Source organism: Grus americana, chromosome 24, assembly GCF_028858705.1.
Source record: "Grus americana isolate bGruAme1 chromosome 24, bGruAme1.mat, whole genome shotgun sequence".
In the NCBI taxonomy this organism is placed as follows: Eukaryota; Metazoa; Chordata; class Aves; order Gruiformes; family Gruidae; genus Grus; species Grus americana.
This window is the reverse complement of record NC_072875.1, coordinates 5886980-5907276: the sequence shown is the minus strand read 5'-3', so window position 1 is coordinate 5907276 and position 20297 is coordinate 5886980. Positions and strand designations below refer to the sequence as shown.

The 20297-nt window shown below is 57.8% G+C and overlaps 2 protein-coding genes across 13 annotated transcripts in view; one reads left to right on the top strand and one right to left on the bottom strand.

Annotated features, from left to right (window-relative positions):
* Nucleotides 1–14056, top strand: part of LOC129196204 (opioid-binding protein/cell adhesion molecule homolog) — a 287692-nt gene extending 273636 nt beyond the window's left edge. For all 5 annotated transcript variants that reach the window (XM_054803281.1, XM_054803284.1, XM_054803283.1 and 2 more), the window contains 5 exons: nucleotides 7231–7356; nucleotides 7622–7756; nucleotides 7832–7952; nucleotides 8327–8478; nucleotides 11018–14056. In XM_054803281.1, coding sequence (XP_054659256.1) covers nucleotides 7231–7356; nucleotides 7622–7756; nucleotides 7832–7952; nucleotides 8327–8478; nucleotides 11018–11118 — 635 coding nt within the window. In that variant the 3' untranslated portion in view covers nucleotides 11119–14056. The remainder of the gene's footprint in view (nucleotides 1–7230; nucleotides 7357–7621; nucleotides 7757–7831; nucleotides 7953–8326; nucleotides 8479–11017) is intronic.
* A 1001-nt stretch (nucleotides 14057–15057) lies between these two features.
* NTM (neurotrimin) overlaps nucleotides 15058–20297 on the bottom strand; it is a 341369-nt gene continuing 336129 nt past the window's right edge. For all 8 annotated transcript variants that reach the window (XM_054803289.1, XM_054803293.1, XM_054803294.1 and 5 more), the window contains one exon: nucleotides 15058–19047. In XM_054803289.1, coding sequence (XP_054659264.1) covers nucleotides 18947–19047 — 101 coding nt within the window. In that variant the 3' untranslated portion in view covers nucleotides 15058–18946. The remainder of the gene's footprint in view (nucleotides 19048–20297) is intronic.

Below are 20297 nucleotides of genomic sequence, written 5' to 3'. Positions count from 1 at the left end.
TGGGAGTGTGTCAGGGGGCCCCTCGCTGGGCAGCGCTCAGCTCGGGAAGAGGGGAGCGGAGGAGCGCCGGGAGCATCCCCTCCGTCCCTTTCTTGCACGGCCTCTCTCCCTTTCTGAGTTGCGTGCGAGCCGTCCGTCTGCAAAGTTTAATCTGTTCATCCTGTCTGCTCTCTAATCGTGCTAATCCATCCAGTCCACACCGGTGACACATGCGAGTGTTTTGCACCTAATGAAATCAGGTGAACTGGCATCGGCGCTCAGCACCCTCTCCCCTCACCCCTTTTTCGGATCGGGGCCTGCGATGCTGGGCTTAGCCGAGCAAAGGCGAGGGATAGTTTCCATCCAGAGCAACTTTCCAGTGGTGAGGTGTTCCTAAACATGCTGGGAAGAGTTTTCCCTTGGTTGTGAGCAAGCCGCGTTGCATTGCTCCCATCGCAGCAGTGACTGTGGCTCTCAGCAGCGTGAGGGAAGCATGAGGGGAGCTGAGGACGCGTGGTTACGCAGGCACAGGTCAGCTGGTCCATGCTGAGAAGTTTCTGTATTTCTCTTTCAATGTGTTAAGCCCCACACAGTTTGCCTAAGTTGGTCTGTTGAAAAAAAAAAAAAAAAAAAAAATCCATGTGTAGGTGCCAGCATGCCGTTCCGTTGATGGTGGTGGCCAGAGAAGCAAATCCTTCCGTGCTCTGTCCCTGCTGCAGCTCCGATGCAGTTCCTTGGGGGCTAAAATGTGCTTCCTGCTGTAGCTCTCCTGCCGCTAAATACAGCCTCAAAAGTGAGATTGGGGACTCTCCTTTGTCGAGGAGGCAGCCGTCCTGGCAGCAGCGGCCCAAGGACCACGGGGATGCCCCAGTGGCATGCGTCGCCCATGCCAGCTGGCCAGCGCGCAGGCAGTAATGACCAGTTAGTAACCACGTTCAGGGCAATTAATTTATATTTGTATTTTGCAAAAGTAAAAGTTGGCCGGATAGAGTATTGATTCTTTGTCCCCGTATTCAATCGGGTTTTAATTGTGCTACTGCGGGGCCCGGCCTTCCCTCCTAGCAACTCGGCGATAAATCTGCCAGGGAGTTGCAGTCAACAGTAAATGTGTCTCTTAGTGTCGTTATTAATATGTCTCTTGGATTGGTTCATTGCAATGGTCGTTAACAAGGGTTTATAAGAGCGTAGATGGCAGGGAGCCAGAGGGATTTTTTTTTTTGTCTCCATTTTCCTCTTATTTCAGGGCTACCTAGTGACGATGGGACGGATGCTTTCAGGGACGTGCAAGGTGCTCGTGGCATGCAGAGAGTTACGGACGTAGAGAAAAACTGGCATTTAATCTCGTATAGGTGGAAGATGAGCCACCTCATCCTCTTGCCATGAACAGCTTGAGCAGAAGATGCCGTGAGGCTGGACCTCGGCCGAGCCCTCCTGCCTCCCGTTGCAGGATACGGGGTATAGTTCAGTCTGAAGAGTGGAGCTCGGGGTCGATGTTTTGGTTGAAGCTGTGGCTTTTGCAGTCAGCGGTCCAGGGAAGAGCAAGCCTGGCATTCTCCGTGTAGCAGCGGCTGTAGAGAGGAGGGCGTACGTGCCAACGCAGCATTGCTTTGGGATCCGCGCGCCGCACGGTGCCCTGTCTGGCGGAGATCTCGGCGGTGAATGTCAATACCGGCCATCGCTCCCTAATAGTGGGCTTTGGTATTCCTCAGATGTCCTCTGTTTCTGATTTATTTAGCGAACCCTCCTCTGTACTGCCTTAATCCTACTTGCCATAGATTTTTCATTAAAACCTCTCCTGGCTGTTGGCATTGTTACTGTTAGTTTCTGGTCGGCGCAATCCATTTTCCTGTCTCGGTGTCGTGCTGCTTTCCTCCCCCCGGGAGCCAGGGCGGCTTTTGAAGGACCACGGCCTCCATTTGCGGTAGTGAGGTTGTGGTTGGTTTTCCACATCCATGTAAGGATGCTGTCCTGGAGCCAGTCCCGTGTCCCTTGTTGCATCTGCCGCCTCTCAAAGTGGCACCCACGCAGGCGTAGCTCTTCAGCAAGTGTCTCAAAAGCAAACTGAATCTTTATTTTTTTTTTCCTTCTTCCTGATAACAACCGGCTCTTGGAGTCTCTGAAAGGGCAACCTTCCCCTGCTCTTCTTCCCTGACACAGACCAGGCTCCCCCCAGCACCACAGATTTCAGCACGGCCACGGTCAAGCTTGCTTTTGTTGTCCTACCTTTGATATCCAAGGAGGAGCTGAGAACGCAATACTTACTAAGACCTTACCAGGAGGCTGTACGGCACGTGAGGAGGTGAGGGGAACAGCTCGGCCTTCTTCGGTCATCATAGGAAAGACCTGATAATAGGCTCTAAAGCTAGAAAGTGCTTTTATATATATGAAGTGCTTGGTATTTAGATGCTGGAGAGTTGGGCGTAAGGGGTGTGGACGTGGCGTACAGAAGCAGATGCAGCTCAGCTTGGAGAAGGGAAAGGGTGAGAGGCTCCCTGCTCGGGAGGTTCATCTGCACGTGGGATACTTACCCCTTACTGGGTGGTTTGGGTTCTTTTTTTTTGGTCTAAGAAACAAGATGACAGGAAGAGAGATGTTGTGCGGTAAATGTGATGCAAAACATCTGATACAAAGTGTTGGCAGATGTTCCCCGTTGCTGGCAAGGGTTTACGTACGTCTTGGAGGGAGGGTTTGCAGGAATGGCCAGGGTGGTTCTTTGGGGCTTGGGCCACATGTCCATCTTGCCGGGTGACACGTGGTGTCCAAAGCAAAGTGTTTGTCACCTGTATGTGCCGCTCATTATGGTATGGCACTGCTGGCAGCAGTGAGAGGGTGGCCCAGGGGGAATGCAGCTGCTCGCACCGAGGTCTCGAAAGGCCGAGGGCTCAGTCCAGCTCCTCGGTGCCTGCCCAAGCTCGTCTGTTGGCATTTTTGGAATAAGCGCACAAATATTACTGGGCGGTGGTTGAGATCTCCAGCTGGCACAGAGGAGATTCCCTCGCACATGTTTCTCTCCTCTTGGCATCGAAGCTGCTCATCAGGTCAGGTGGCAAAGGGCCGGTGACATTTGATGGGCACCATATCCGAGCGTGTCCTCCCCTTTGTCACATCTCTGCCTCTAGACAAGTGTTTTGTCGATGACTCTGTTCAGAGGCTCGGCTCTGGCTAGCCCTCACCCCACCGGGTTAATTGTCCCAGCGAGGACGAGCGAACCGGTTAATGGAAGCAGGAAAATCTCCAGGAGGTCAGGCTCGTAGCAATGGGGATGGAGTGCAGGGAAATAAAAAGGCAGGTTGCAGGGAAATGCTTCTTTTCCCCCCAAGACGGAAGCAGGATGGGATGCAGCATCCAGGCCTTGCGTGTGTTTGCCGGACCAGGCGCAGAGCTCACTTCTGCCCTGGAGATGCGAGTATCCCGTGGGAGTGGGAGCAGGGAGGCATCGGCCGTCAAGGCGCCATGCTGTTCTGCCATCCGGGACTGCACCGGAGGCTTGCCCGGGGCTCTTGATGCTTTTTCATCACTATTCCCCTCTCTTTAGCTATCGTGAGCCTGTAAGGGTAACGACAGGATGCTGGTGGGCACTGAGCAGGGTTGTCTGGGAACACGGCAGCGGGACGTGACCAACACCACCGCCTCTACGGGCTGGACCGTCAGTGGGGTTCTCTCCTCCACGCTCTGGCAGAACTGCCTCCAGCCTATTGCAGAGAGGTGGAGTGAAAGGAGCGCCCGTGAGAAGCAAGGTAGACTGGTGTCCAGGGATGGGAAAAAGCTTGAAAGGAGCAACCAGCCCCCTCCCAGCTCACCCTTCCTTCCACCCCAAAGAAACAGAGGATGGGCAAGAGAGTAAAGACAGCCAAACGGGGGGGGAAAGCAACAGCGATGTGGTGGAGGATTCAGAGCTGAGGTGGGCACAGGCAAAATCTGGAAGGAATAGCAATGATTGAAGAAAGAAGCATCCGGAGGGGGAATTAAAAAAAAAAAAAAAAAGACGAGAAGAAAAGCCCAGAGATGTGTGGAACAAAGGGAAGAGAGAAGGAGAAGTGTGCACGCAGAAAAGCACCGAGCATCAAATGAGTGGGAAGCAGCAAAGGGGCAAAATGAAAGAGTAATGAAGGAGTGAGGGCACGGAGAGGGGGAAGGTCTGGAAAGAGGGAGAGCCCGACTCACAGGAAGAAAACAGCATGGACCGCCCAGGCGGGACCAGCCACTGTCCTTAAAGTGGCTGGCACAAAGTGCACCCCAAAATCCGGATGGGAGTATGGAGGAGGGACGGGATGGGGAGCACCCGGAGAGGATCCTCGGGCTCCTGTTCTTGAGGCTTCTTGAGATCACTGAAAAGGAGCCGGCGGGAGTGGTGGTGTCGGGACGTGCTGTGGGGCCAGCGGAACAAAAGCACGGCGGCAGCTGATTAATTACAGCCAAAAGCGAAAACGGGGAAGAGGGGGGGAGAACCGGAGAAGTTGTTTCCCCATTATATTTCCGAACAGAAAGAACGTTTTAGCGTGCGCACAAATAGCTCCCTGGGAAGCACTCTCACTGCCTAATTGTTCATAAATTTACTGACAGGTGGTTACACAGTGGTTTTATCGTTTTCCCCGTCTCAAGGCGAAAACCTGGAGAAAAAGGGTGCGTGGCGAGCGGTCGGGAGATGCTGCCTAGCATGGGGTGCTCGATTTGGGTGGTGTTTTATTTTTCTTGTCCCCCCCCCCCCCCTTTCAGCTGCACTCAAATGGTGTGCCAAAAGATGGGCAGGAGGATGCAGTCATCAGGGGAATATCAGCCGGGCCAGGAAAAAAAAAAATCTCGTCTCCGTGGCAGGGAGGATGCGTTTGAAATGTGCGTGTTACGATCCTTTCCGTAAGGATCACACAAAGGGTGTTTTACCAGGAGAGGGCTGTGAAAAGGGAGTGTTTAAGATGCAGAGAAGAAAAAAGGGAAGATCTTCCCCAAAACGGAAGCGCCTGTAGAGTGTGTGAGGCGGCGGCGTGGCATGCTGCATGCCAGGCTGGGAAATTTGACAAAAAGCCTTCTGTTGACCAAACTGTAGCTGTCAGATGCGCTTAATCCGTTATCTGGATAAAATCAACCCTGACGAGCCTCTCGGATCGGGTCAGAATGGGTTTGATCAGAGACGATACTCTTTGCTGCCGAGAAGCAACACTTTGTTAAAACTCCTGACGTCGCCTCCTTGCTCCCCCCACCCCAGGCTAGACAGGATGCACGTTTGCACGGGGATACTCCGTGCACCTTGGCACAGGAGGTGTCTGAGAGGGGGTGGTAAAGAGAGGTACCGGGGCGGGAGCGCACCCTGCGGAGGCTATCGTCTCCCCATACGGGGACCCGTCCCGCAAGCAGAGGTGGGCAAGTGGCCTTTGTTCGAAGAGCCCATAGGTATTCATCCATCATCTGGCTTTATCAAAGGTGTAGGAAGAGGTCACTTTTAATGTCTTTGGAGCTAACGATGTGGAGGAGGGCCATCAGTTTGTGTCAGCCGCGGAGCTCGCGCAAGCTCTCCGCTCCGAGGTGTGCAGCAGTCATGATCTGGCAGCTAAAAATAGTCCGGGGCCGCGACGGCGAGCGCCTCCGGTAGGGATCGGCACTAAGGAGCAGCCGGGAGATGAGTCAGCCTGCACGCGTGGTGTGTGTCAGCATCACGTGTTGTCAGCGATTACCGACACGTTGCATCTTCCTGCACGGTTTAGCAGGGAAGAGGCATCCTCGCCAGGCGAGGCAGCGTCCATCCCTCCTCACTCTTGGGTGTCTGGAAGCGGCTCGCATAATCTGAGCTCTCCGGTCTCGTCCCCAGTCTGGCTGGCCGCGGAGCAGCAGCTCCGAGTGCCCGGAGGAGATGCCGGGGGCTGGCGGTGTTCAGGAGAGTCCCACGGATTGCTTGGCTGTGCCTGCGAGGGATATGCCCATCGTGGCACGTAGCGTCACGGGACGCAGCAGCGCCGCCGGGGCACGATGCTGCGGCCAGCGCCACAGGGCTATCGGTGGTCCCCGGTTCGGGAGGGAGGGGAGGCACAGCATCTTACAGTCCCCGCCAGTGGTGGCAGAAACCGGCATGCACCCCGGCCCGACGGAGAGCGTGAATCGGCGCATCGGGCAGTTCGGGTCTCGAGCGGTAAAGGAAGGAGATAAATCATGGGCTTATTGTTATTGAATTTAGTGGCATCGCTTTCACATTCAATTTCTCTCACCGGCTTTCCGAACAAACGAGAAATTACAGGGCAAATGTATTTTTTGGCCGACCAAACATTATGCATTAACTTACCCGTGATTAATATTACGCAGGGTCGATGAAATCTGCCGCAGGCTGCTCGGGTGAGACCACGCAAGACCGCGCCGCTCCTTGCTTCCTCGGGATTTATTCTGTATTCAATTTGCTTGTAGTTCTAGCTTTTTGAAAGGAAGGCGGGACTGTGAATAAGAGGGGATAGGGACCCTGTGCTGCTGAATCGCTTCCCCACCCGCTCCCCCCAGCTCTGGAAGGCGAGCATCTCATCCCCATCCTGCGAGCAGTCTTGGGGACGGGGGGACAGCCACGTCCATCCGCAGCACAACCCTGGGAATCCACGTCCCATCCCGATGGCTGCCCAATTTGGGCCAGCAGCTGGCCTGTGGGGGCCTCTGCCCGTTACAGCTTTATTGCCCTCAAGCAATTGAGGAGTGGCTCAGACGTTTTCCGTAGCTATTGTACGATCAGGCGTGTAGTGATGTGCATGCGGACTAACGGGAGCTGCTCAGAGGAGCAAGCTGTTGTAAAGTACGTTATGCGGACAAGGAAGCGTTAACCTGGCAAAAGCCAGAGCGGGTAACGGTGCTCCGTCTCCCTGCCTGAGCGATGGCTTCTCCGGCTGTTAGTATGCTCACCCGGCGATCATTTCTCATGGTCTACGTGTGGTGAGGAGAGGCTGTCGTGGCTCCTGGATATGTGCTGCGTAGGGGATGTAGGGCAGGGGGAGGTTACCCTTCCTTTGGCAAATTTAGAATAATTGGAGGTAATCCAGGGAAAGATTACTGTCACCAGGTACACAAATAGCAATAGCGTTGCGCTGGTGAGCAGGGAGGTATTAGCAGGGCTCTCTGTCCCGGTCCCTGGCTCCCGTCTGACATGCCAGGGTCAGTGACTGAACGGAGCGATGGGACGGACCCTGACGTCCAGTGCCAGGGCAGATCTTGCAGCGGGGGCTTCCCGGCAGCATGTGGGCAGTGTGTTGATGGTGGCTTTGCTCTTTTTTTTGTGTCTTGCAGTTCCCCCCCAGATTGTCAACATCTCTTCGGACATCACCGTGAACGAGGGCAGCAGCGTGACCCTCATGTGCCTGGCCTTCGGGAGACCGGAGCCCACCGTCACGTGGCGGCACCTCTCCGGGAAAGGTGAGACCATGCTCGGGGCTCGGTGGATGAGGCGCCTGGGTCCAAGGAGGGGGTCTCACCCAGTCCGTGTGGGATGGATGGATGTCCCTGTAGAGGTGGCTGGGCTGGCACAAAGGTGGTCCAGGGTTTTCCGGTGTCTGTTGTGGAGGGTGGAGGTGCTGGCCCGTTGGTGTGTCCTGGTATGAGGGTGAGGATGCTTGTTAAGTGATGTTCCAAGTTTCCTGGGTGAAGGGTGATGGTGCCACGTGTTCGGGACGTCTCCCAGGGCAGGGCTTCGTGAGCGAGGACGAGTACCTGGAGATCACGGGCATCACGCGGGAGCAGTCCGGGGAGTACGAGTGCAGCGCCGTCAACGACGTGGCCGTCCCGGACGTGCGGAAAGTCAAAGTCACCGTCAACTGTGAGTGCAAGGGATGGGGGAATTGTGGTGGGGTGGGCATGGAGCCTGGCGTGACTCTGCACGGCGTCTCTGCAGATCCGCCGTACATCTCGAACGCCAAGAACACAGGCGCCTCGGTGGGCCAGAAGGGGATCCTGCAGTGCGAGGCCTCGGCCGTCCCCGTGGCGGAGTTTCAGTGGTTCAAGGAGGACACCAGGTGAGGGGCTGCAGAGGAGGGAGAGACCGGGCATGGCATGGAGGGGGGCAACCACGCCGGCCTCGGGGCCTGGGGGTGATGAGGAAGGCTGGGATCAGCTCATTTTGGTGGGTCTGAGTGCTTGGCTGAGGGCTGAGGTTGTCCCAGGGTTGTTTCTCCCGGGGATGGTGGTTAATGTGGGCCGTGTGGGTCAGGGATGGGTTGTGGGATGGAGAGCACAGTGTGCTTTTGGGCAGCGTGGTGGGGCGAAGGGCTCCTCTCTGTGGGGGAACACGTGGGTGTGCAGCGGTGTTGGCTGGAGGGGAGGGAGGGGGCAAGGTACGTTGCAGAGCGCCGGTGCAGCGCTCTAAGCATGTCGTCCGCATTTCCCGCAGGTTAGCGAACGGGCTGGAGGGCGTGCGGATCGAGAGCAAGGGCCGCCTGTCCACGCTGACCTTCTTCAATGTCTCGGAGAAGGACTATGGCAACTACACGTGCGTGGCCACGAACAAGCTGGGCAACACCAATGCCAGCATCATCCTGTACGGTAGGTGCCCTTTGTTTTTTTGGCCAGAAGGTACCAAGCTGGACTAGAGCAGAAATCATCCAGCATCGAGTCAGCCAGCAAGACAGGCTTGCTGAAATACCGAGCAGCCATCCCTCCTCCAGAAAATGAAGCAGACAAGGGAGACACAGAGGGGCAGAACAAGGGAGAGGGACAGACAGGGCAACAAGATGACAGGCAAACAGAGTGGAGGGGGAAGAGCGAGGAGCGAGAGCCCCGGTGGAAAGAGACACACGGAGAGAGAGGGAGGAAGAAAAAGAGCTGGACTGACAGACACACAGGCAGAGAGGGAGAGACCCGGGGGCACAGATGCTGAGCTGTGGATAGGCAGAAAACAGACGCCAAACCACAGAGCTGGACCTCCGCTTGCTATTAATGTCCTCAAAACGCCCTTCTTGGTCTTTGACACAGCACTGGCCGGTTTCAACACTAATCAAGCTTGGGCTTTTCCATGTCTTTTCCCCGCGTAGGCGAACCACGGCTCCCTAATCTTCCCACGAAGCCTGACCTCACTTCCAGAAAGAGTATGAGTTCTTTTTCCTCTTGAGGTCCAGTTCCTCATTTGGCTGGTCGCCACTCCCGTGCCTCCCGAAGGCACTTAAAAACGGACCGGTGGTCCTGGACTCCTTATCCCACAAAAGCAGATTCCCAGGGGACTGTGCTAAATAGCTCCCCAAATAGCTTAAAGTTTCCTTTCCTGAAATCCAGGGGAGCAACTCTGCTGTCCTTTTTTTTCTCATGACGCTGAAAATTTTAAGCTCTGCTGTTTCATCACACCTGAGGCCAAGAGGGCTGCCTACCGTCACGTCTCCTGCAAATTTCCAGGAGAATGCTGTGGGAAACAGTGTAAAAAGGCTTTAGTAAAGTCCAGGTAGACAACATCCACAGCCTTTCCCTCATCTGCTAATCAGGTCACCTTGTCACAGAAGGAGATGAAGTTGGTCAAGCAGGACCTGCCTTTCACAAACCCATGCTGACTGGGCCTGATCGCCCGGTTGTCCTGTACGTGCTGTGGGATGGCACTCAAGATGATCTGCTCCATAACCTTCCCCAGCACCGAGGCCAGACTGACAGGCCTGTGGTTCCACAGACCCTTCTTCCAGCCCTTCTTGTAGATGGACGTCACATTTGCTAACCTTCGGTCAACCGAGACCTCCCTGGTTAGCCAGGACTGCTGATCAATGATGGAAGGTGGTTTGGTGAGCACTCCCACCAGCTCCCTCAGTCCCCCTGGGTGGATCCCATCCAGCCCCATGGACTTACTGTGTCTAAGTGGTGTAACAGGTTGCTAACCATTTCCCCTTGGGTTATGGGGGCTTCATTCTGCTCCCCGTCCCTGTCTTCCAGCTCAGGGGCTGGGTACCTGGAGAACAACTGCTCTTACTATTAAAGACTGAGGCGAAGAAGGCATGAAGTACCTCGGCCTGTTCCTCATCCTTTGTCACTATGCTTCCCCCCCGCATCTAATAAAGGGTGGAGATTCTCCTTAGCCCTCCTTTTGTTGTGAATGTATTTATAGAAACATTTTTTTTGTCTTTTACAGCGGCAGCCAGATTAAGTTCCAGCTGGGCTTTGGCCCTTCTGATTTCCTCCCTGCATAGCCTCACAACATCTTTGTAGTCCCCCCTGAGTGGCCTGCCCCTTCTTCCAAAGGCCATAAACTCCTTTTTTCCTGGAGTTCCAGCCAAAGCTCTGTGTTCAGCCAGGCCGGTCTTCTTCCCCGCTGGCCCGTCTTTCGGCACATGGGGATGGCCTGTTCCTGCGCTTTTCGGATTTCCTTCTTGAAGAGTTTCCAGCCTTCCTGGACTCCTTTGCAACCCCAAAATGTGCCCCAAAGCATGCCCTGAGACTCCATGCGTCCAGGTGCCGATGTCACCCGCGTCGGCGAGCCTTTATTGCCGGCCGCGAGTCGCGTGGCTCCCAAGGTCTCCGAGCCTGGCCATCCCTGGGGACTCTCTCGCAGCCCTTTGCATCTTACTGTTCATGAAGTTGTATTTGCACCCCGTGACCCACCACCTGCACACCCAGCTTCTCCCAGTGGCATGTGTCTCTTGCTCTGTGGCACATCTCTGTCGCTCATGACATATCTACTGGCCGAAACGCAGGCTTCCTCTGCATGATGGGCATCCCGGCAGCCTCCCTCGCCGATTGTCCTCTTCTGCTCCTACCTACGGGGGTCTGGCCAGGCGCACAGCCCATCCCTGACGTGCTGCGACGCGGGATTCCCTGAGGAGGGTGAGCCGGGGCATCTTCCTCTTCAAACAAGGACCATGTCAACCCTAAATGTCTTTCGAGCTCCTTACCTACCTCCTCAACGCAACCTGGACCCCACGCCAACACCGGCAACGCTCTCCAAACAACAGACAAACCAGCACCCCTTGGCCAGGGAAGGCGACACGGAAGGGGCCAGGGAGCCGTGGGGATGGTGGGGAGGGGGGTACCCTTCATGCTATCATCACACCCGTTCTCCACTGGCCTTAACGCTGTCCTTCGTCTTCCTCTTCTTCTCTCCCCTGCCCAGGGCCCGGAGCGGTGCACGACGGTGGCAACGCGGCATCCCGGGTGGCCGCCGGCCTCTGCCTTTGGGCCGCCCTCCTCGCTTGCCTCCTCCTCGACTTTTGATAAGGGAGCGGAGGGTCCCGGGAGGCCCCGCCGCGCCTCTCCCCCACCGCGGGCTCGGTCTGCCGCGCCGCCCGAGGACTCCTCTCTGTCGGACGGGCGATGCGCCGGAGGATGGGCGGCGGTGCCGAGCGTCCGAGGATGGCCACGTCTCCCACGTGCCGGGATCGTTCTCGCCGCCGGTTATGCTGTACAGACCCCACCACGTGCCACCGGACTCTCACCTGCCACCGTCACCCCGGGGATGCGGTGCAGCATGGACAGGGCTCCCTGTGGCCGCCTCGTCTCCGACGTGGGTGGCGTGGAGCCGTCGGGGCGGGCGCTGCCCGGAGCTGTCGCCGGGGATGTCCGTCTCATCATCTTGCTAAACCGCCTATGCCCAAAAAGACCCCAAGGTTGAAGCCCTCTGGCTCTGCCTTCAGCCCTCTTGGTCCTGAATGTCAGTTCTCGCCGCCAAAGCTCCTCCCTAAGCGTCCCCAATGTCACCAGTCCCCCGCCGCCTGGCCTCGCCTCTGCTCCAGGGTCCTTCCCACTTGCCGAGGCATGGTCCCATGGGGTCACCCTACACCACTAGTTATCCTTCAAGGGTCACGCACCTCCTGCTACTCTTCCTCCCAGCTATCATCATACCTCCCCCCGCCCCAAAAACCCCTCACCTTCCTGAGGGCACAAGGCTGCTCTCCCAGGAACGTGGGCCGTGGGGACCGTCGCCACTCCTCGCTCCGGACCCCTGCCCGCTCCGCTGCTGCCCCCCTAATGCCAGGACCTGCCCTGCGGCTCTCACCACAATGCGCTGCTGGCACTTGGCAGGGAGGCTCCTCCAGGCTTGTCTTGCAAGTACTTCCCAGCCTGCACATGAAAAGCACAGCACCGCCGGCGCTAGGTGGAGGCACTAAAGGACACAGCAAAGCACCAGGTGATGAGCCCTTTTTTCCTACAGCTCCGATGCTCCTGCCCATCTGCACGCACCCGGAGGGGACGGGACTGTGCGTTCCCGGCCTCGAGGTTTGTGCCTCGGCCACCCTGCAGCTCCCCGGTCCGTCTCCCAGCATGGTCTCCCTGTATCATTTGGCCAGGCATCTCTGCCTGCCCGAGGGATGGAAGAAACACAGGAGCCCCAGCTCTGAGCTGCAACATCCGCACTCTGCCTTGTCTCACGCCCGCCACGTGCCCCTGCTCGAGGAGGGTCTGATGCGTTCGACGTGGAGGAGGAGGCTCTGGCGCTGCCGATTTGCTGCACCGGCACGGCGGGGATGAGGACGGCTCCTGTGCCCCTAGCTCGCTGCTTGCTGACATGCCTTTGACAGCAAAACGAGTGCGCCCAGACTCTACCCTCTGCTTCCTTCCATACGGCCGCGTGGCCTCCCTGCGTACAGGCTTACTCACCCGACAGCACCCTCTGCCACAGTCCCCCTCGCCGGGTAGGTGGCAGAAGCCCTGAGCCTTCCCACTGCTCCGTGGGTGCCCGGGAATGCTTTGGGGCCATGGGCCGGGGATGGACCCTCCCGTCCTGCTCCTGAAAAGTCACAAGCAGCACCAGACCCTTTGCCTGCAACAGGGACACAACTCTACAGCGACACAAAACATCCCCGTCCTGACCCGACGCCTCCCCGTGCCTTGCCTCTTCCTTCTCCCTCCATAAGCAAGATGGCTTAACAGCAATGGCCCCGCACACGCTGCCTTTCCCACGCAAACTCTGCCGCTGCCAAAACCTCCTTGCCCCGCTGTCCTGCTTTCTGTGGCTGCGAGGGAGCTGGGGCTGATGGTCCTCAGCATGCAAGATAGGAAAAAAAAAAACTAACCCCAACCTCGAGGCTGCGACGTGCCACCGTCCCTTCCTCTAAGCAGCCGTGCCCTCTCCTCGTCCCTGCTCTCAATGGGCTGCCCGGGACCCGCGCTGACCGGCATGTGGCACATGGTCGTCGCCAAAAAAAAAAAACCAAAACCAACAGCTACAAAATCTCAGCAGACACTCCTGCCCCTCACACCCTCGACATTCGACATGTACCGCAGCTGACTGGCAAAAACCACGTAGACCGAAGCAGAAACCGCTCCAGCACTGGCCCGACATGACGGCTTACCTGATGAGTGCGCATCCAGCACGGCACGGACCAGGTGAGTCCGCAACCTGCGTTCCCTGCAGTGCTGCTCCGCTTCTCCACTGGTGTCCCGGAAAAGTGTCACCAGCAGCAATCTGAGTCCTACCCCACGGCCCCAGGCACCTTCATGGGGCAGGGATGGCACCGTCTTCAGCTGGCACGGCGACTTGCACGTCCTTCCCCATGTACCCTCGGGCGCAGGAGATGCCTTGCCCCAAAGCCTTCACCGGTCCACGCCACCCTGCGACGCCCACCCCCCGCTGCCTCCCTGTGTCCCCTCCCGGGCCAGCCCCCAATTTCTCTGTCCCCGCAGCAGAAATGCCAAACTAGCCCCAGACACGTGGGACCAGAGGCCATGGCATATCAGAGAGCGGAGGTGATGCCGAGACACTGCAACGCATGCCGAGACCAGCGGACCTGGTGCCGGGGCCACCCCTGCCCCATCCTCCTTCTCCCCGGGTTGGGTCGGCTCCCCTGTCCTCCTCCCGCCGGGACGGCGTTCGACTTTCTCGTGCCATGTAACGTGCCATTGTGAGGAACGTGTTGGCTGTCTGAGGCCGGCCCCGCCGTGGCACGGCCGGCGGACCCCTTCGTAACCATTGCTCTCGGACGCTCGGGGGGTGGCCGGGCGCCCGGGGTGGGGGGAGCGCAGCTCCTGGGTCTCTCCTGCCGACGGCCGGGACAGCCGGTCTTGAGTTTCCGTCGATCATTGTATTCCAAGGGTGGCTATACTACCTGAGATTTGTGCATGTTACATTGTAGTTGTAACCTTTTCTAATTCGACAAGAATAAGAGATGGTTGTGATTGTGCAGTGTATCAATAAAGTTTGACGAACTTTGTACCTTCGGGGCTTTGCTTCGCGGACCCCGCACATCCCGGGGAGGGACGTGGTACCCGATGTGCCGAGCCGGGAGGGTTCCCGCATACCCGGGACCTCCATCGCTCCTGTAGCGTCGCCCGACATTTAGGTGGAGTTTCTTTCGATTGCCCCCTGCAACACTTCGAGCCCCCCGACCGGGGGCTCACTGCCCTTTTGGGCCGTCCGTCACCCCATCTCCTGCCGGGAACTGATGGGTCCCGTGTCCCACCCGCCTCCGTCCCCCGGCCGCCGATGAGCACGTACCTTTTGATGTAGCCTCTGCAGGGTAAGGACCAGCTTTGCTCTCATCGCTCACCTACATTTGGCAGGAGCGGCGTGATCATCTGGTGACACAGCCGTTCCCAGCATCTTCTCCATCATCTCGTAACAACGCCCGCTCCGACAACTAAACCTTACCCCCGCACAAGGGATGCCTTGGCAGACGACACGCTCCTAAGGGTAGTTTGTTCCTATCGCGATCTGACGGCACATGACACGGACAAAAATGTCTTCGGCAAAGATGGCAAAGACCGTGAGGAGAAGGAGCCATGTCCCTCGGCATCTCCCCGGCACAGCTACAGTCTCACCCTTAAAATGCCAGGAGATGCCGCACTCCCCTACCCCATCAACTGGGAGAAACCATTCAACAAGCTCCCCTAATCTGGGACTCACTGCCAGGAGATTTTTTGGGACCCACGCCTCACTGACCAGCCCGAGGACAAGGCGGCTGTTCCCCGATCACCTCTGGGCGCCTGGTCCCCTCATTGCTGCGTGCCGCCGATGGAGCTTGCGTGGGGCAACCGGGGGGGATGAGCATCCCTGGTTCCCTAGGGGAAATCCCGAGGCTGATGTCCCTCGGCCGTATGTCCCAGGATGGGAAGGAAAGCCACTGGAGGCACCGGGGGTGACTGGGGGGGTACTGGGGGCTCTGGGATGATGTTGGATGCATCAGGGGGGGTCGCTTCCGTTGTGCAATCCCCTCGGTGGGAGTGAGCCTCTCTTTGCCTTCCCTGACATACAGATGAAAAGCCTGGTCCCGAGAGTTTATCCCCAAGTCCCACAGCAAACTGCTCTCCCACCGACGGCGGGCACTGGTGCGCTGCTGCAGCCGAGCAAACGGCTCCATCCCGGCACCGCCACGAACTACCACATCTCCATACATCAGGAACATCTCTGCTGTGCCCCTCAGGTGACCCTGGCAAAAAGGTAAGTGCTTCCCAAAACCCACCGGCCTCCCTGGGAGAGGGGTCCGGGAGGGGAGAACCACCCCGCCTGCCCCGAACACCGCTGCCCCTGCAGCTCTCTGGGCTCTATGACCAAAAACCTCTGGACCTCGGGCACGGGACGAGTGACATCCTGCACAGCAAGTGGCATGGGTCATCACTGCGGGAAGCTCTCTGTTTTGAGCCTCCTCAAAAATAAAAGCCCGTGAGGGAGCCAGGACTGGTGCAGTCTAACCACAGGTGCCACGAAGGAACGCTCACCCCGATGCATTCAGCCCCGATGCATCCCATGCCCCGGCTCATGGCACATCCCCACGCCTCGCCTCTGGCATCCCCTTTTATAAGATCACCGAGTGCTGGGGGAGGTGACACGGCCCCTTCCCCACCATAAGCCTGGCTGGGGGGTGCCCACTGGCTCCAGGGAGGATTTCCTCCACGGCCCTTGGCAACGCCTGACCTGTGCCTACGGACAGGGACCGCAGCTGCTACGTCCAGGGGGATGGGGGGTGTATTTCAGGCCATGACATCCATCCCTCCCCCTCCCACCAAGACATATGTCAATGAATTAATACATAAATGCATCCATCAACCAGCCTCTCCCCCTTTAACTCACTCTTTGTCCCTCAAACCCTGCCACCGGGCACCCCTGCCTATCTGACCTAGAGCACCAAAAAGTTTGACATTAAAGGGAGGAGGCGAGGGAGACAGCCCCGGTACCTCCATACCCTTTCCTTGGGTGCCAGGTCGGGTCCCTCCCCACACCCCCGAGCAGCTGGGTGCTGCCTCTCCCGCCAGGCTTGCTCTACCATGGACCGTCCCCGCCTGGGCATCCTAAGACCTGCACGAAGACCGCCACCATCTTTTCCCCTGGGAGAGGCGTATCTGCTGCCAAAGGCAAAACTGGCCACAACACGCTCTCCTATAAACCAGGGGTGCAGGAGGGCTGGCTCCAGCGTCCCCCCGTGGGGCTGGGCTGGCCGGCTGCCTCCCCCTGTGCCATCCCGGCCCTGGGATGCAGAACACTCTGTGCCCAGCCGTCCCGTTCCCACGTCCTCGCTACCCCCGTCCCTCACTTGGGATGTGCCGTGAAGCCTCAAGGGCACGGCTCTCCCCCAGCAGCCACATGTCACACCGCAAAGCAACACCTTGCCATCCCTTTTGATCTCTCCCCATTCTCTGTGCCCATTTCTTGAGCTGCACAAACTCATCCTAGGGTCAAGAAAAAAAAAAAAAATCAAACACCACCACCACAACAGTTCTGCCATCGCTACTGACCGGCTTCTGATCCTAAAAAAACATCCTGGATGCCTTGGGGAAGCAAGTGGCCTGGAGGCTACGGTCGAGGTTGAGGACCAAACGCACCGAGGAACCTTCTGCAAATCATCAAAAAACCAAGACACCGGCCCAGACGCACCCCCGGCCCGTGTGGGTTGCACCTACACCCAAACACGTGGCTCCGTCCCGCCGTGCTTCGCCCGGCCGCAGCTTTGCAGGGGGCACCCAGTTTCCTACACCCACCTCGCATCGCTGCATCTCTCCTTCCCGTGGGACTTGCTTTGGCCACTCCGTAAGCATCCCCCTGCAACGTTGTGCCGCCCGGGCCAAGGGCTACATGGAAACATTTTGGGGTTCCGAGCAGCCGGGTGGGATCCTGCCCGGGGGGACATAGGGCAGAGCTGCACCCCACATCCTCCCCATCTACTCACCAAAGCCTTACCTTGTGACAGCATCCCCGCCGGCGGGTTCCACGCACCACGTCTCCGACGCTCTCCCCACCCATTGCAACGATTTGGTGCTCCCACCCGACATCCCTCCCCCACCGGCATCCCTCCCCATTCCCCGGCGTCGCGGGGTGGGGGAGAATGCGGGGCAGCCCCGGCCCCCGCGGCAATGAGCACCACAACCAGACGGAGCGGCCACATGGAACAATCGTTTTAATGGATAGGCAGAGAGAGCCCCCCTCGCCGCCCGCCCGCCCGCACCCGGGCTCCCCCCCCCGCCGCGTGCCCCCCGCCCGTCGGCCGCAGGGAAGGAAAGGAAACCGAAGGAGGAAAACCGACCGCGGGAGAGACCCCCGCCAAAACGTACGGCGAGGCGACTGGTCCCGCGTTACGGCTGACGGCTCGGTGCCGATCGCTTCGCCTTCTTTTCCTTACTTATTTTTGTTTGGTTGGGGTTTTTTTATATATATATATACACACACACACACGCACGCGCACACACACACATATACATACATATATATATATATAAAAAAATATAAAACTGAGCTATATAGATCTCCCTTTGTCCCTCGGTTCGCTTTATTCTGCCGTGAAGGGGCCGGGGCCGTGCGGTGGAAGGTGATGGAGAGGGGTCCCGGTCCCCCCGCGGCCCGTCATCCCCGGCGTGCCGGTGACCCGAGGGTGGAAAGGCGAGGGGATTCGGGGACGCGTGGACCGAGACGCTCGTCTCGTTGAGGACCGATACACACCTAACTCCATATACAGCATGCAGTAATGGCAGCGGAAGGATCCTGCCGGGAACCGTGGCTAGAACGCTAACAAAAAAAAAAAAAATTATATATATATATGTATATTTATATATACTGTATATATATATCCCATAAAAAGATTCAGCGTCTCCCTCTGCGTCGACGCGCGGCGAACGTCGCCCGTGCCCTTGGCAGGAACTGTTCGGACGACCGCTTTTTGGGCCGGTTTGGGGGGGGTCGGTGCGGGAATCATCTTTCTCCTCCTCCTCCTCCTCCGTGCCAAGTCGCCGGGCTCGCAAACCTCCTCGGCCGGTCGCCTCCTCGGTCGCGCGGTGAATCAACAACTTCTCTCCGCTTGCTCCCCCTCTCCTTTCTGGATTTGTGTGTTTTCTCTTTTTTCTTCCCCCCCACCCCCCCCTCTTTTTTGCATTTCTGTTTTTTAGGATCTAAGAGTTCTAGGCTCGTATCAGAAAATATAATTAATAAAATTAACCATGACTCAGAATCCCTTATCATTCACGATGTCCACGGGTGGTATGATGAACGCGTGGCTCGACGCCGGTCTCCTTCCTCCCTTTCCATTCGTGGCGGTGTGGTAACTGTCGAAGATCTATATATCTATACATATATATATATATATATGTATACGTGGATATATATATATATATTCTGGAACACAAATGGCGGCACGGTCCATGAGAAGACGGGGAAATCTCAGCAAAGAAGAAAACCAGCGCGTCCGGACAGAGGGGAGCAGGCGGCGAAGGGGACCGGGGTGGTGGGGGGGAGCACTGCACCCCGACGGCCCCACCGGACCTCCGCGCTGGCCCACGGCAGAAAACGGGGGGAAAAAGGGGTGGGAGACAAAAAAAAAAAAAAATAGGGGGAAAAGAAAAAGACTCAGTCGCGTTGCATCTTCAGCAGGAAGCCTTGGATTATTTTTTTTTTTTTTTCCTCTCTCCTTTCCAAATTCCCGTTGCGGTTGGTTTGGGTTTTTTTTGCGTGTTTTTCCTCTCTCCCCCTCCCCCAGGTGGCCTGGCCGGATACTCTCTCAATTCTTATGATTATTTTCGGAAACGGTGAACACTTCTTCTTCTTCTTCTTCCTCCTCTCCTTTCTGCTTGCGCTCGCTGGCCGTGGTCGTCGCCGCCGCTACTCCGCGGGCCGGCTCTCGGGTCAAAACTGGCGGGCAAGCTGGGCGAGCGGGAGGGCCAGCAGCCACACGCAGCCGCCTCGCCGCCACGCGCCGTTGTTCCCGTCGTGCACGGCACCGGGGCCTGCAGGAAAGGAGAGAAACGCCCATGGGGATTAGCCACAAAGGCAACAAACCCCATAAACCAGCAAATAAATAATAAAAACAACAAAACCCACGCCGTTTCAGCCCCCGGCGCTATCGCACATGATGGCGTCGCCCCATGTGAGAGCTCCCTCGGCATCCCCATCCTCGAGGGCACGGTACCAGCCATCCCAGAGCGCCGGCAGTACCCAGCCTCGTCGCCAACAACGCGCTCTGCCCACCGCCCCAGACCATCTCAAGAAGAATGAGGTGGGACGAAGAGGGTGGTCAGGAAGAGGAAAGCCCGTCTGCACCAAGGGAAGCCCACCTTGGGGGTCAGGAGCTCACAGCTCACCGTGGGAAAAGGCACGGAAGGTGCCTGACCCAGTGGCTTTCACCAAAACACCCCAAAATGTTGGCCCAGGGGAACACTAGGGTGGGAAGAGACCTCGGGCTGGTGCCCGGGCTGGTGCCCTGACTGAGCAGGGCTGCCCACGAGGTCAGATCGACCTGTGTTTTGAAACCCAGGACACATCCCCTTGCTCCACAGCCCGACCGGGGCGCTGAGGACCATTAACCATTTGGTGTCCCACCAGTAGTACTCTTCCAACACACTCACAGACACCTCGCAGCGCCTCCCGCTTAGCCCCAAATCCTGGCATCCCCCAAAGCCGTGCATGAGGGCAGATCCGGAGACGCGATTACCTCTGCGCTACCTCCGCAGCCCTCCCGACGTCTACAAGTCATCCCGAGGGCTGACCACTCAATGCATCACCAATGAAGCCGCCTGGCTATGGAACCCCAAAATCAAGATGACACCAAGCCAGTTGGCCGGTCGATAAAGATGGCACGGCAGAAAGCCGGCCGCCCTGGCCACGAATAACATCGGGAAGAGGACGGGACACCTCTCCATCCTTACCGCATCCCAGAAAAAAAGGCGGTAGAAGCATCCCCGAGGAGGAAGGACCCACAAGACCATTGACACAGCAACACGGGGAAAGCAGACCACAGAGACATCCCTGCTTACCCCCCTCCCCCGGCCACGGGGAGGGAGCGAGGGAGTAGGAGACCGCGGTGGGGACGGACAGGGCATGCAGAGGGCACAGAGCACCACCAGACGGGCACAGGAGGCTGGCGGGGAGGACGCAGGACGGGAGGGCAGCTAGACCACAGCGAGAAAGCCCTAATTCATCGCGGGATGCGGTGGGGTTGCCGCAGGTCCCGCCTGGATAATTTGGGGCAGGAGCTGGA